The sequence below is a fragment of the Phoca vitulina genome, unplaced genomic scaffold, assembly GCF_004348235.1.
Source record: "Phoca vitulina isolate PV1807 unplaced genomic scaffold, GSC_HSeal_1.0 scaffold8, whole genome shotgun sequence".
NCBI lineage: Eukaryota > Metazoa > Chordata > Mammalia > Carnivora > Phocidae > Phoca > Phoca vitulina.
In genome coordinates, this window is record NW_022589711.1 from 46,690,390 (window position 1) to 46,704,967 (window position 14,578).

Here is a 14,578-nt window from a genome sequence, read left to right on the forward strand (position 1 = left end):
GCATCAATGAGAAATGCATGGTGGTTGGAAGTTAAAGATGGGCTTATTTTCTGTTCTATGTTATTTTTCTTCTTCTTTTTTAATTTTTTAAGAAAGATTTTATTTATTTATTTGAGAGAGAGAGAGAGGGAGAGTGCACACACAAGTGCTCATGTACAAGCAGGTGGGGGCAGGGAAAGGCAGAGAGGAGGGAGAGGGAGAGAGAGAATCTCTAGCAGACTTCCCGCTGAGCCTGGAGCCCCACGTGGTGCTTGATCTCATGACCCTAACATCACGACCTGAGCCAAAACCAAGAGTAGGACGCTTAACCAACTGAGCCACCCAGGTGCCCCAATTTTTGTTTTCTTAATGCATTTATTTTCTTGGTGGGAATGGGACAGGTGACACATGAATAAATATCCTTTCCCTCCTTTCTTGCGTGTATGTTTTATGCTATAAGCTCAAAGACTCTTATATTAGATTATCAAATAAACCCTTCTCAGAAATTATGGAAATGAGGTCCAACTCTTCCTGGCCTAAATACTCATAATCTGGTTCTATGAGAAAACAAGTTCTTTCCCTGGTTCTTATTCCTATTCCCAGACCAGACTAGCTCTTTTTTTTTTTTTTTAGTTTATTTATTTAAGTAATCCCTACACCCAACGTGGGGCTCGAACTCATGACCCCAAGATCAAGAGTCACATGCTCTACTGACTGAGCCAGACCGGTGCCCCCAGACTACCTCTTGATACCCCATGGAAAACAGAGGTAAAGCTGCATGTTAGGTAAGCTCACTTCACGATAGGTTTGCATTAAGTGAAAGGAATGAGTGTGGAGACAGGGATACACAGTGACCTGGAGTAGTGCTGAGACAGCCAGGAAGCAGGGAGAGATGTGACCTGACCGGGCTGAAGGGCTTAAGAGACCCATGGGTCCACCAGGAGAGGCTTGAGGGCTGAGAGTATCTGAGCACAAGTCCCCTGGGCAGAGGGGACAAGGCCTGGGCTGGGGAGATCATAAAACTCTTAAATGGAATTTAGGCAAACAACCCCATCAGGCTTATAGAATTAAGAAAGTGGAGAGTCATGGCCTGAAACAGAGGGGCTGCATCCAAACCCAGAAAAAGGAACAGACCAAGAACTCTGAAAGGCTGGATGGCAGAATGAGTCCACTTTGAGTGATTCAGAGCAAACGAGATAAAGCATTAGGTTAACTGACAGTGAGTTGGTTTCGGGAATGAGGCTATTCCTTATCTGGCTCTTCATAACGGAACCCTAAGACCTGCTCACACTGAGATCACATTTCCCACACAAACCAACTGAGCATGCACAATGGAGCGAAGGGTACTCGTATGGAGGCGATGCACACAGGAAAGGCCACGGCATCTAAGCTCCCAGTTTGAGAAGGAGAAAACGCCGAGCCCCACATTGTGAGGGTAGAAAATGAATCCTTTTGTGTAGGAGACAGATCATGCACTTTCCATGCGCACACATGAAAAAGCACAAATATTCTCCACCCATACATGTGGTACTCTTTCATGATAAGCATATGCTTTTCCACATCACATCAGTAGTAATAAATGCTAATTTTCCTCATCAGTTAGGATGTTCATATGGGGGAAATGGAGCTGCTATTATCAGTGGTGGAGAGGTAAGGATTTAAGTCCATTATAAGCTTAAATGGTAAATTACTGCATTTTTGCTTTAGTCAGCACACACTTTACATTGACAAGGTGGCTGAGAATTGTTGATAAAATTACCCAAAAACATTATTAAAAAAGACCATCAGAGAAAAAGTGTTCTCAAATTTATAAAATTGGTCTTCATCAAAATTAAAAAACCTCTACGCTTCAAAAAATGATATTGTCAGAAAAGTGAAAAGAAAACCCACAGAATGGGAGAAAATGTCTGCAAATGGAATATCTGATAGAGGACTAGGGTCCAGACACTACAGGAAGAAACTCCTAACCGATTTTAAAATGGTCAAAAGATCTGAATAGACTTCTCCCAAAGTGAAAAGATACCCAACATCATTAGCTGGAAGATGTAAATCAAAACCACGTGGGATGCCACTTCACATCCATGAGGATGGCCATCATCAAAACAGATGATCCACAGTGAGTGCTGGGGGAGCCCCGAGGAACTGGAACGGAAAACAGTTTGATGATTCCTCAATGGTTAAAAACAGAGCTACCCTATAACCCGGTATTTCCAAGAGAATGTAAAACACATGTCCACACGAAAACTCATACTGGAACGTTCACAGTAGTATTGTTCATAATAGACAAAAGGTGGGAAAGCCCCACATGTGCAATAATTGATAAAAGGATGAACTCAATGTGGCATATGCACACAATGGACTATCAGCCATATAAAGGAATGAAGCACTGACAGAGGCTACAACAGGGATGAACCCTGAAAACGGTATGCAGAGTGAAAAACACAGAAGGCCACAGGTCGTAGGATTTCTTTCACAAACTATCTAGAATAGGCAAATCCGCAGAGACAGAAAGTAAGTTAGTGGTTGTCAGAGGCTGGGAGGAGGAGAGCATTGGGGAGCGAGTGCTGATGAGCACTGGGTTTCTTTCTGGGGTGGTGGAAGTGTTCTGGAATCAGCGGCGCTGGCTGCACGATTCTGTAAATATACTAAAAGCCACTGAATTGTACATTTTGAATGGGCAAATTGCATAGAATGTGAATTAAATCTCCATAAAGCTGCTTAAACAAGGGGGAGGGAGAGTTGCTCTTGAGGAATGTCTAGACCTGGGGTGAGCAACCACCCCTGAGAAGGTGATACTTCCACCTTCCGGAAGCTGTGTGATTGAGGCAGGTATGCGGGGCGTGGGGTGGGCTGCAGGGGATGGACGGACATGGACCGTGAAGTCCCCGAGCTGCATGTGGGAGGGGGGCCGGTGGCAAGAGCAGCTCCTGGGAGAGGTCCCAGAAAAAAAGTGGGGCTATACACTGGAAGAATGGCCTGGGAATGACGAAAGCAGAGGGCCCCCAGTGGCTCCGTTACCGTGCCACAGAAGAGCCCAAGCCTCGCGGCCCCTCCGCCCTCCGAGGGGAGGAGGTCCTGTGAAGGGGAGACTCACTCGAGCGTTCACCACGTGGTGCCAAGGAATCCAGGCTCTCGGAGGAGGATGAGGACAAGGACTCGGTGGCCGGCTCAGCAGAGCTCCTATCGCCCAGCGCTCCGTCACTTCCTCTAGACTGGGGGGCAGAGGCTGAGAAGTGGGTCAAAACTGAAGGGTGCACAACTTCAGGATAGGAAGTAGAGCTTCCTGTCACGTCTGCAAACGCCTTGCTGTTGGTCAAGAAGGAGCGCGCCGTGCTGTCTCCACTCCTGCCCGACGGGACGGACCTGGACACAGCCTCAGTCCGAGACACCGGGCTTCCATGCTCTGCCTCCAAGCTGCTGGCAAGCTGGTCTCCTCCCAAGGCTGGAGGGGGTCGGGGAAACAAAGGTCATGACCCGGATGTGAAAGATTCCCCAACAACCGAGATGTGAGTCGCTTCGTGAGGACTTTGTACAGTATTTATTACATGTGTAACCTGACAGGCACTTTCGTAGTTTGAATAATTATTTCGAATCTCTTCAGGGTCAATAGGAGAGCAATACTAAAAAGCAGCGTTGGTGAAGGAAGGAGCTTTTATTTATTTATTTATTTATTTTAGGTTCAATTTTTTTAAAAATTTTTTATTGTTATATTAATCACCATACATTACATCATTAGTTTTTGAGGTAGTGTTCCATGATTCATTGTTTGTGCATAACACCCAGTGCTCCATGCAGAACATGCCCTCTTTAATACCCATCACCAGGCTAACCCATCCTCCCCCCCTCGCCTCTAGAAACCTCAGTTTGTTTTTCAGAGTCCATCATCTCTCATGGTTCATCTCCCAAGGAGGGAGCTTTTAAAGAGAATGAGTAGCTTACATGCTTGGGTGTTTTATTCTCTTTCCCCCAGAGTGGTCAAAGGACGGAGTGTGTTACGTCCAACAAATATGCTGTGCCTACATACAGTGCTTGCTCAGAAGCATTCTTCTCAAGCAATTCCATTATTAATAAAGGTATTTCAAATTTTCAAGTACAGCAAACCAAAAATAAACTGGAGGGCGTATACTGAAATGATGACTTTGGGGGAATATATTTCTATCTGCATGTTTTATTTGGGAGAATGATCTGTACGCAAACGAACCCCAGGCCGTCTGAAAGAGCAGGCCAGCTCTCACTAAGCACAATCCCGCAGGTGGTAAGAGGCCACCCACAGCACCAGCTCCAAGGCCAAGCGCTCAACTCTGCTGGGAACAGGAGACAGGACTGCGCCCTCACTTCTTCAACCCTCCGAGCCTTAGTTTCCTCGCCCATAAAAAAGCAGGAGGCGTGATGCCTTCTGACGAGCTTCACAGTGTTCTCATAAGGATGAAAATCAAAACGTGGTATACCAGATAAAGGAGATGGTGCTAGCTAAGAACACATCTTTTCCTTTCTTTTTTTTTGAGATGGAAAATGGTCTTGAAGCCATCTTTCAAGACAATCCAACAGTTTTTAAATGTCCATAATAGATCAAGTAAAGATGAAATACTTACTTGGGGAATCATTTTGCCAGAATCCCACGGAGACCCTGGAAGATGCGAGGCCAAATCCATTTTCTGTGGACGGCTCAATGAATCCCCCATCCCCCGGATTCCTGATTACTTCACTATTTCTTTGCAACCCTGCCTCAAAGTGTGAAGAATGGGCTGATACTGAAGTCCGGGCAATTTCGGAGTCCTTGAGGAAACCCTCTGTCTTATTTAGAGGCCGCAGACTGATGGTTAAGGACTGGAGCAACCCTGGGACACCACTGGGGAGCGTGGTGGCAACATGCATACTCTCTGTCCGACTCGCCAAGGCACTTGGGAGAACAGTGGAGCTGTTTAGCACCTCTGTGCTTCCAGAAGCTAAAATAGAAGAAAATATGCTTTAAGGCTACTCAAGGGTTTAAGAAAATCAGGGATGTATCTAGATACAAATAATGCTTATTACATTTTGTTGCATAAATCTAGATGATGTGGACCTAAATACAGATAAACACATCCGACATTCTCTCTTCCCGGGCTCTGATTCTCATAGCGCTAAGCAGAGAAGCGGTGAGGTCCTGCACCAAGCACAATGGAAAGCTTTGGCTCTAGCTGAAAGGAAGATGGAAGAAAGCCTCTAGACATTCTTTGCCTTGGTTTTTATAGAGGAAGGAAAAAACTTCTACTCTGGAATTCCAGCTTAGAGATTATACAGGGATAGGCCATTGTGATAAGGTAGAGGCTCTTGTTTTGTTTTATTTTAGCAATGTAACCCTTTTGTTCAAATGCTATTATAGATTGAAACCCATATATATAAATGAATAAAAGTAAGGCGGTTCCAGGAGCCCAGCCCCCAGGTCACCCCTGGGGAGGCCAGGGCTCTGCAGACCACAGTGGGAATAATACTAGCCTAGAGCAGTCCTTCTGGGCCTTGTCCCCATCAAGCGTTCTATATTCTTTATTATTCCCACCTCATGGCCACGTAAACCTGATGTTTTGAAAGACTATTAACCGACCGCATTTAAGAAGTAACAGAGCTTCTAGTCAGCTCAATGTTACCCCACTGATTTATTTAATTCCATCCAAAAGCAAACAGGCTCCGTTATTATAGTCAGCCTCATTAGGCTTTGGAGACCGGCTCTCAAGCTTACGTACGACCCCAGTGGACCCCTGGGAGATCAAGGACTCCAGGTAGGGAACACTTTTTCTGATGAAAAGGATGGCAGACACTGGATTAATTGTCAAGAACCTCAAAAATTGAATTATAGGCCATTTTGGTAAAAATATGCAGTCTGTTCCACAGAAATAAGGTGGCTTGCTGATGGCTCTCTTCCACGAAGAACTTTCCAAAGGACACCCTGAGAACTGGCCTCCGGAAGGGCACACTGACGTCCTCATTCCAAACAGGAATAAACCGCAGGAAAGCGTGGTGAGTGGGAAGAAACATGGCCGGCAAGATCCAAGGACAAGAAAAAACATTTTTCTTTTTAAGCCAAAAATAATAAAAAGTACTCTATACCTTTATAATGAAAGGTTTCAAGCTGTTATTTATGACCTAGAAAGGGAAGAATTAAGTTCTCATTATAAATGGTCCCTTAAAGGGGCGCCTGGGTGGCTCCGTCGGTTGAGTGCCCGACTCTTGGTTTTGGTTCCGGACCTGATCTCAGGGTCACAAGGCTGAGCCCCGCATCAGGCTCCATGCTCAGTGAAGAGTTTGCTTGAGATTCTTTCCCCCTTCCTTCTCCCTCTCCCTCTACTCCTCCCCCTGCTTGCACTCTCTCTCTAAAATGGATAAATAAAATCTTAAAAAAAATAGGTCCCTTGGGGTGCCTGGGTGGCTCAGTCGTTAAGCGTCTGCCTTCGGCTCAGGTCATGATCCCAGGGTCCTGGGATCGAGCCCCGCATCGGGCTCCCTGCTCAGTGGGAAGCCTGCTTCTCCCTCTCCCACTCCCCCCTGCTTGTGTTCCTGCTCTCACTATCTCTCTCTCTGTCAAATAAATAAATAAAATCTTTAAAAAAAAACCAAAAGGTCTCTTGAAGACCAGTCCTATGTGCAGTTGTGACCAAAGGCGCAAATAAATATCAAATATAATTAGAGAGAGAACGAGCACAGGAAACACAAAGGTTCCTCCTGCTCTTGTACAAACCATGGAACCAGCTGTACCTAGAACACCCTGCAGCTCTGCTCACCGGGCTTTAGGAAAGCAAAATGAAGATGCAAGCAATCCACACAACTAGTAATTGAGACAAAAAAAATAGACTGGACTCCAAAATAGAGTCCTAGCCTATTTAAACACACCCTTACTTAAAAACCAAACAAATAAAAATCCAGTAGTATAAAAAAAGGAATGCAGAATATAGATGTGCCCCAAATCCTCACTAACCACCTAGCTTCTCAGGCCTGATGTCATTAGAATCATCATCTAAATCTGCCAACTTACAACCGCATCAGTTGCTGGGTGCTCTTTCAAAGCATTTTTATTCCTAGCCAACGGCATTACGTCATCGATTCACTGTACAGTGGCAGTTATTCAGGCAGACTCAGCCCGAATACCTGTATAGCAAATCAGTGGCCACAGAAATACAATTACGGAAGTCACAAACACTGAAAACCACAAAAGGACAACGGCTATGTTGTCCCTGACCAAGGCTCTGTGGAGCACTGCTTCATCATCTCACAGTCATTATTAAAAGCTGCCATTTACCGACCAAGTACGATGTGCCAGTATCTTACATACAACCTTATATGTTGTGCTAAGTAAGTACTTGATATACATAATCTCATTGAATCCTCACAGTAAAGCTATGAAGTAGTGAAGACTTCTATCCAAGTCGTACCTCTTAACAAAAGGAGAGAATGGTTGGTCAAACTCATCTGTAGTCACCACTTACACTATTCTCCCTGCTGAATATCTAGGGGGAAATTTACCATGTTTCTAACCAACGGGCCAACAATATTGGTTGTTTAATAACTGCCATCCCTTGCTCATTTCTACCCTTGAAGCCCCCATTCAAAAATGGGAAGACCATCCATTTGGGAGCAGAAACAAGCCAAGTTCCCTAATCTTTATAACAGGAGGTAGAAAGAATGCCCACCCATCTGGTAAAAGTATATGGGTCACTCTCCAATCTCAACACAAAATGCTGGAACCTCAGGCATGCAGCAAATGCTCAACCTTGGCTTGACTGCTGTCCAGAACCTGCCAAAAATCTACTTGAAGCAGCTGATAGTTGAGAAAGATATGCTAAATCTACAATCTCCTGAGTTATTTATCCTCTCTTCCTTTACAAAGTGAAATCACCACAAAGCAATTTACCTGGACCACATTGGCTCAGCTATCCATAGAAATACTTTCATGAGTTGAGATCCATTATTACACCCTGAGCTCCTACTGAGAATCCATATAAAATATCGCCTTTTAAAGAACATAAGCACAATTTCCTCAAAACAGCAATTGGCGGCATTTTCTACTACGATTCTCAACATTCCTTACATAAACAGTCGTCTTAGAATTCACGGCCCACAACACACTCATGCCTATGGATGAAATTGTATGCTTACTTTATCTGACAATGGTCTCACGCCCCACCCAGTTTCCCTTTGTGCCCTGGTTTCCAGGAAGCTCAGGACTAAATTTAGTGCTCAACTGTAGCCATTCTCACACAATTCAACATATACATATCTCTTTCTGCCTTCAAAAGAGAACTTTTTCCCTGTTAGTTGCTTTGTTTTTCCCCCAATGATCAAATAGTACATGGTCCTTACGGAACATATGGAAAGGACAGAAAGACATAAAGCAGCAAGAAAAATCATTTCAAATGGCTTCTGATCTCTTTTTTAAAAATCTGATTTAGCAGTCTGGGCCTATACCTGCTTTAAGGCATACGTTCCTGGCATATAATTTATTTTGGGGAGCAGGGAAAGCCTGGCTAGCCAGGCCTCAGATGAGGTTGTGCTGCATGCCTGTTTCTTTGTAGTACAGTGAGGAGGGACAGGAGCACAGAATACCAAGGCTGGATGTGTTTAGAGTAACAGAGGCTGGAGCTAGAAAGGATCTTTAGGATCATCTGGTCTAATCCTTTCATGTTTTTCCTAGGGAGCCCCATCCTCCCTGGGCCAGGCTCCCGGGGGCCATACAAAAGCTCACTTTGAGGGGAGCACAGCTCATCTGACTGGTCTAAGTGTCAGCACTTTCGCTGGGTCACATTTACTGGTGGATGGAGTGGCCAAGTGTCAACAGGCGCCCCCCCCACCCCGCCCCCCTCTTTGCTTCCCTTCTATGGAGTGCGAGCTGGGCAAGGCGCCTCCAGGTCTGCCTGGGCCAAGGGCTGCCGACTCTCAGTGCTCCCCGTCAGGCTCGGGCAGAAATAGTAAGGTCTCGGGATCTAGATTTAAAGGGCGGGTAGGGGGCGCCTGGGTGGCTCAGTTGGTTAAGCGACTGCCTTCGGCTCAGGTCATGATCCTGGAGTCCCAGGATCGAGTCCCGCATCGGGATCGAGTCCCGCATCGGGCTCCCTGCTCAGCAGGGAGTCTGCTTCTCCCTCTCCCGCTCCCCCCTCTTGTGCTCTCTCTCTCTCTCACTCTCTCTCTCAAATAAATAAATAAAATCTTAAAAAAAAAAAATAAAGGGCGGGTAGGAGGTATACCAGAGCTCTGGTTATAGCAGGTGAGCAGTTACTAGCCCAGCTTTAAAAGTAAAAGCAGAACTGTGCTTCCCATGTGACTTCAGGTCTCTGCAGGGAGGGGGCAGGCTGGCAGGCTAGACCCAGATGGGTCATTTAACATTCCCTCATTTAGCAGCACCTTGAGCCCTAGCATCTAGTTTTTGGAAGCACCTAACTCCTGGCTAGCCAGGCCTCACATGAGGGAGGTGGGCCTCGACCTAGCACAGAATACCCAGGTCAGTAAAAAGGAAGAGAAATGCTCAGTGAAAGATTCAAGGAGTAGGAAAGATATGGCAGAACTCTTCAAAAACTAAAAGTGTAAGTATAAGGTTCTAAAAGGACAAATGCTCAAGGAACTTGAGGGCCAACTAATTTTTTTAATGTTGAAAAATCTAGGTGACAACAGAGCCAAGTCCAGTAAAGTTAGAAACATAGGCTGATTTTCAAAATACAAACCACAGTAGTGGGTTGAGTTTAAATTATAAATATTAAATGACCTTGACCAGAATCAAAGTGTAGCTTCCTAGAAAATGCTTCCTTTCTACCATTTAGTAAAGTTGGTTGTAAATCACTGAACCACAGAACTTTGAAGCTAGAAATAGGCTCATAGCTTTTATCCAATCTAACCAATGTTTAAGAATAATCTTAAAAGGAATCTCCAAAAACATGAATCATAAATTATATACATACCTAGTCAGCAGAAACTGTATACAGAGTACATAAAGGAGGAATTGGCTGCTTTAAATAGGCATTCCAAAAAGGACATCCAGGTTCATACTTTGGTGACATAAACCCAAACCTCTGGTCATTCAAAGTATCCCTAAATCCCCTGACCTATGAAAATTTGGAAATGACAATTTCGGAAGCAACCTAACCTCTGTTTCCAGCCTTCTCTGTCCTGCTTCCTCAGGCATGTGGATGAAAACACACACAGCATGCACGGACTCTGAATAAAACCTCAGAGAAGAGAAAAGGCCGGCAGAATTTCCAGCATTCTCTTTGGCCTGCGGCTGGGGGAGCCTTGTGATATTGGGGCACATGCTAATCCCCATTACTTACCAACTGCACCTTTTCTGGGATGGCAGGGAACCTGAGAGAAGTGGTAGACACAGCCTGTGTCCTCGAGAGGATCACAGTCCCTCTGGGTAGACAGGTGCTGGATACCCTAGGGTGATGGGGTGGATGGCACGGAGGCTTGGAGGGCTGAGAACGGGCTTGCTGGAACGGAATGCCTGTGTGGGGCCTTAGCTGATGACTAGATGCTGAAGAGGCAGAGAGGCGAGTCCCCCACCGCTGCAGCCTTGCAAACACTGGCACCGTGGGTTTGTTGTTTTTTTTAATGATACCTAGAAAAATGCCTATCTATGCTATCTTTGCCATTGCAAGAAACGATTTTGCAATGATGAAGAAACACAAATCTAACTCCTAATCAAATGACAACGCTCACCACTTCACTCACCCCAGAGCATGGCCTCTTGTGCAAGGAGACACACCAACACCACTTCGTGCACGTGGGGCGAGGGGGGACAAGCAGAGGATGGTGGACACAAAGGGCCTAGAGCAGCCACCAGACCAACTCTTATGTTCCTCTTTACGCAGTTAAAGAAAACACATTATAAAGATGGACTTCAGGACGAAAATACATTGTACAGATGGTACTTCTGCCCCCAAATACTTCACATTTGTCCTTAATGTCTTTTCCCCTCAGCCCCTGTGACAGGGATGTTACTAGCGAGCTGTGCGCATCTCCTACTTCTATTCTGGATGACTTCCGCGAGGGAGGCTGGATAGGAGCACTCACCCGAGGAGGGCTCTGAGGGAGGAGAGTAAGCCGGTGTCCTGGAGAAAGGCAGCCAGGAGAACGCCGGTCCTGAGATGTTTCTCTTCCCTTCTCCCACCTCCAGAGCAGGAAGAGGGGACTGGCCTAAAACCCAAGTGGCAGCCACTTGGCTGTGCACGGTCACTTCTTCTGGGAGCCCCTTTCCTCTCGCCAGGGAACCCCGGGATGTTGCGCTCTCCGTGTGCGATGGGGCAGTTCTTCCTTCAGACTCTGAGCTGGATGGCAAGTGAGGAGTTCCCAAAGCTGAAAGCAGACGGCAACAATTACAATTCCATCAGCAGACTTCCAAATGTCTGAGTAACGGGTAGTGGGCTCACCTCTGACCTCTCTGAGGAGAAATGAGGAGCAATTATTCATTCTGTGAAAAATTCACTCCTGAATGAGAGACCGCAAACCAAGACAAAGCCTGTGTTCAGATCTCCCCAACAAAGACAGCATTTGTAGTGGTCAAGTTATTATAAAAGGGGCACAATGAAGCTAAGTATCAGACGATATGGAACCAAAGATCCGATTCCGATCACCATGACTTGTCACTCACATTCCACAAAGCTGGTCTCAGAATTGACCTGAAGTCAACATAAACAAAATTTCCAATATCTGCATGACCAACACACCCAGGCGGCATCCTGTGCGGTTCTAAGCTCTCTGTCCATCACTCATGAATGGAACATAAAATACTGTCACTTGTACTCTTTATAGAATTGAGTCCCTCAGCCCGATCTCCTGGAACTAGCTCGTGAGACCATGGGGTCATCTTTGATGGCTTCATTCTCTCCTTTCAGGCTGTTGCCAAGTCGTATCCATTTTTCTTTGTGAAGAGTCTTCACCAATCCCTTCCTCTCTGCCCCTGAGGCCACCAGGTCATGGGTCTTAGCACCTGGCATCTGCCTGGGTGGTCCCCCTGACTCTGCCCCATCTCCTACCCCAGATGTCTTCTACCTGCCTGCCAGCTGAATCTTCCCCAAATTCGCTTTGATCGTGTCACCGTCTTGTTCAAAAACCTTCGGTGACTCTTCCTACCACACCAAATCTAAACTGCCTGGTTTTCAAAGTCCTCAATGTCTGCCCCTAACCCCATCCACACAACTGTCCTCTCTAGCACGTGTGACCGACGCCCTCCCCATGGGATGCTGCTGGCCTTCCCGCCCCACAAAGAGACCAAGCTTCTCTTCTTTCCTCACATGGTCTGTGCATCCCGCTCCTCAGCTACTCTTCCCACCTTGCTCAGATGCACAGAGAGGCTCAAATCCCAACTCTAAAACTTATTAGCTGTTTGACCTAGACACCTCAGATTAATTAACTTCCCCACCTCCAGTTTCCAAATTCCTAAAATGAGGATAATGTGACCTCATTGGCTTGCTGTGAGAATTGAGGGAACAGGTGTGTCGGTATGCAGTAGGTACCTAATTGGTGCCAATTTTCTTTGTCTTCCCTTCCTCAGTCAAATCTGGCCCATCTAGCCCCAGCCCCTTCTTGAAACCTTTTTGCAAAAAGTGCCAAGCCACTGAGCTGTGTAGACTGACGCAGAAACCACTGAAGCGACGTGCACACAGACGCAGCTGTACGGCCCGCTGGACCAGACCCGGCACCTCTGAGACTGTGGTGTGTGGCATGGTCACCGGTGTCGCTGGGATTCAGTCTGGCCACGGAGTGTCAATTCCACGGGGCTGCTCAGGCCTCCAGGCAAATCTGCACCCTCACCTGGTCTACACGGCTAACTCAGTTAATCACAGCATGCCACAGAGGGAGTCGAAGCCACAGGTCTGACCCACAGCCCAGGACCCTTGGATGGGCACCAGGGCTCAGGCTGGGGAAGAGAGAGACGCAGAAACTTCGTTTTCCAGGAGGGGACATACATGCATGAAACGGGCCATCACTGGCACAAACTCACCTATGGTGATGCTCTGGGAAGTCAGAGCTGTTGCTGTGTCAGCCCCGACAGAGGAAATGGTGAAATTTGTCTTCCCGGAAGAGTCGTTTCTTCCTCCAGCATCTGCTGCTTCAGTTTGTGGAGCGAAGTTTTCTGGAGCATCTGAAGAAGTGTGGTTCTTTCTGGGGGTCTGAGTCCTCACACCCTCCTTGGAGACCGCTGTGGAAAAGTCCATTTGGTTCTGATCAAAGGTGACGTTTTCTATGTGGGATTCAGTGTTACTTTCTGGCCAACTGTTCCTTTCAGCAGCTGAAACACAAGAAAATGGATCAGTGAGAACTTGCTGGCTTCTGAAAGAGAAGGAAACCTTCAGAAAAGCCAGGAGCGGATGTATCAGTAAAGAAGTGGATTCAGGTCCAATAATTTCATCTTTCTCTTTTTCCCCCATGGGAATTACTCTGACAATGCAGTGGGAGAAATTATGAAGCAAAAATACCAGGTAGGACTGCATTTTACAGGAAGTGGAATAAATGATGAAAACCACTCGAAGGAGACCGGTGTGGGGCTCAGGGGCAAGCATCTGAAGCTCAGGCGTCTGGGCAGGCTCAGGGAGGGGCGTGGGGGTGCAGGTCAGGTGTGAGCGCAGGGAAGGAAGCACTTCCAAGCGTCAAGGTTGTGAACTGTGTTTTCTGTGTGGTAGGAGGGTAAAAGCCAGCAGCTCTTCACCCTGACACCTACTCTTGCCGGCAGCGGGTGGGGGCAGGGACATGCATAATTCTGGAACACCTATGAAGGATTTGGCCATATTATCAAAACCTTATAATATAAACAGGTTTGAGGCAGTGATTCTGTTTTCTTTGAATATTCATGCTAAGGAAATACTCAAGAATGTGGACAATTTAGCTGCACTGATATTCATGATGTCATTGTTTATAATAGCAAAAAAGCAAGGAAGGAAGGAACAAACAAAACTGAAAATCTACAGTAGGCGATCAATTAAATGAGTTGTAGTATATCTATATGAAAGGACACTCTGAGGTATTAAAATAATGTTGTAACATAAAATAAAGATATTCTACAGCTATTATCAAATTAAAACAACAGGTTTCAAAATAGAATTGACTATGATGTCATTTTGTTTAAAAAAAAAAAAGAAGGGCCATCATGTATGTGTGTGTGTGCCAAACACCGATCGATGTAAGCTCTCGATGTGCCCTCATTTGTTCAATCTTGCACAACGTTGAGGTAGGTGCTCTCATTCTCCCTACTTTGCATGGGAGGCAGAGGAGGTACGGGGGATCATGCTCCCTGCCCAAATCACCAGGCAGCCTGCTCCCTGCCCAGGTCCCTGAGCTCTCACAGTACCCAGCAGGCAGGACAAAGTGCATTGTAGCAAATCCTCTGGTTTTGGAGGGGTCATGTCCCATGCAGGGGTGCCAAGGAAAGGGTGCTTACTTGTATGGACTGTTGTTTGACATTTATAAATTAGGGATGGATGCAGGTTAGTCAGAAAATATCTTGAAGTGATCATTTTCTGCCATATTGCCCAAGATGGTGGCAAAGAGAACAGTGGTTAAAAATGTCAGGATCCTGTAAAAGTTGTGGGAAAACTGGGCACAGAGGTAATCATTGGTGGTGTCAAGTGCCATTTGTCAAGGC

General features: G+C 46.2%; 1 protein-coding gene across 1 annotated transcript in view; it reads right to left on the bottom strand.

Moving 5' to 3' along the window:
• The window catches only part of HEG1 (heart development protein with EGF like domains 1), a 58,993-nt gene extending 45,610 nt beyond the window's left edge, over nucleotides 1–13,383 (bottom strand). The window contains exons 1-4 of the mRNA XM_032406743.1: nucleotides 12,941–13,383; nucleotides 11,011–11,292; nucleotides 4,572–4,925; nucleotides 3,074–3,421 (exon numbers count right to left, since the gene is read on the bottom strand). Of these exons, the coding sequence (XP_032262634.1) occupies nucleotides 3,074–3,421; nucleotides 4,572–4,925; nucleotides 11,011–11,292; nucleotides 12,941–13,367 (1,411 nt within the window). The 5' untranslated portion in view covers nucleotides 13,368–13,383. The remainder of the gene's footprint in view (nucleotides 1–3,073; nucleotides 3,422–4,571; nucleotides 4,926–11,010; nucleotides 11,293–12,940) is intronic.
• Nucleotides 13,384–14,578: the final 1,195 nt, after the last annotated feature.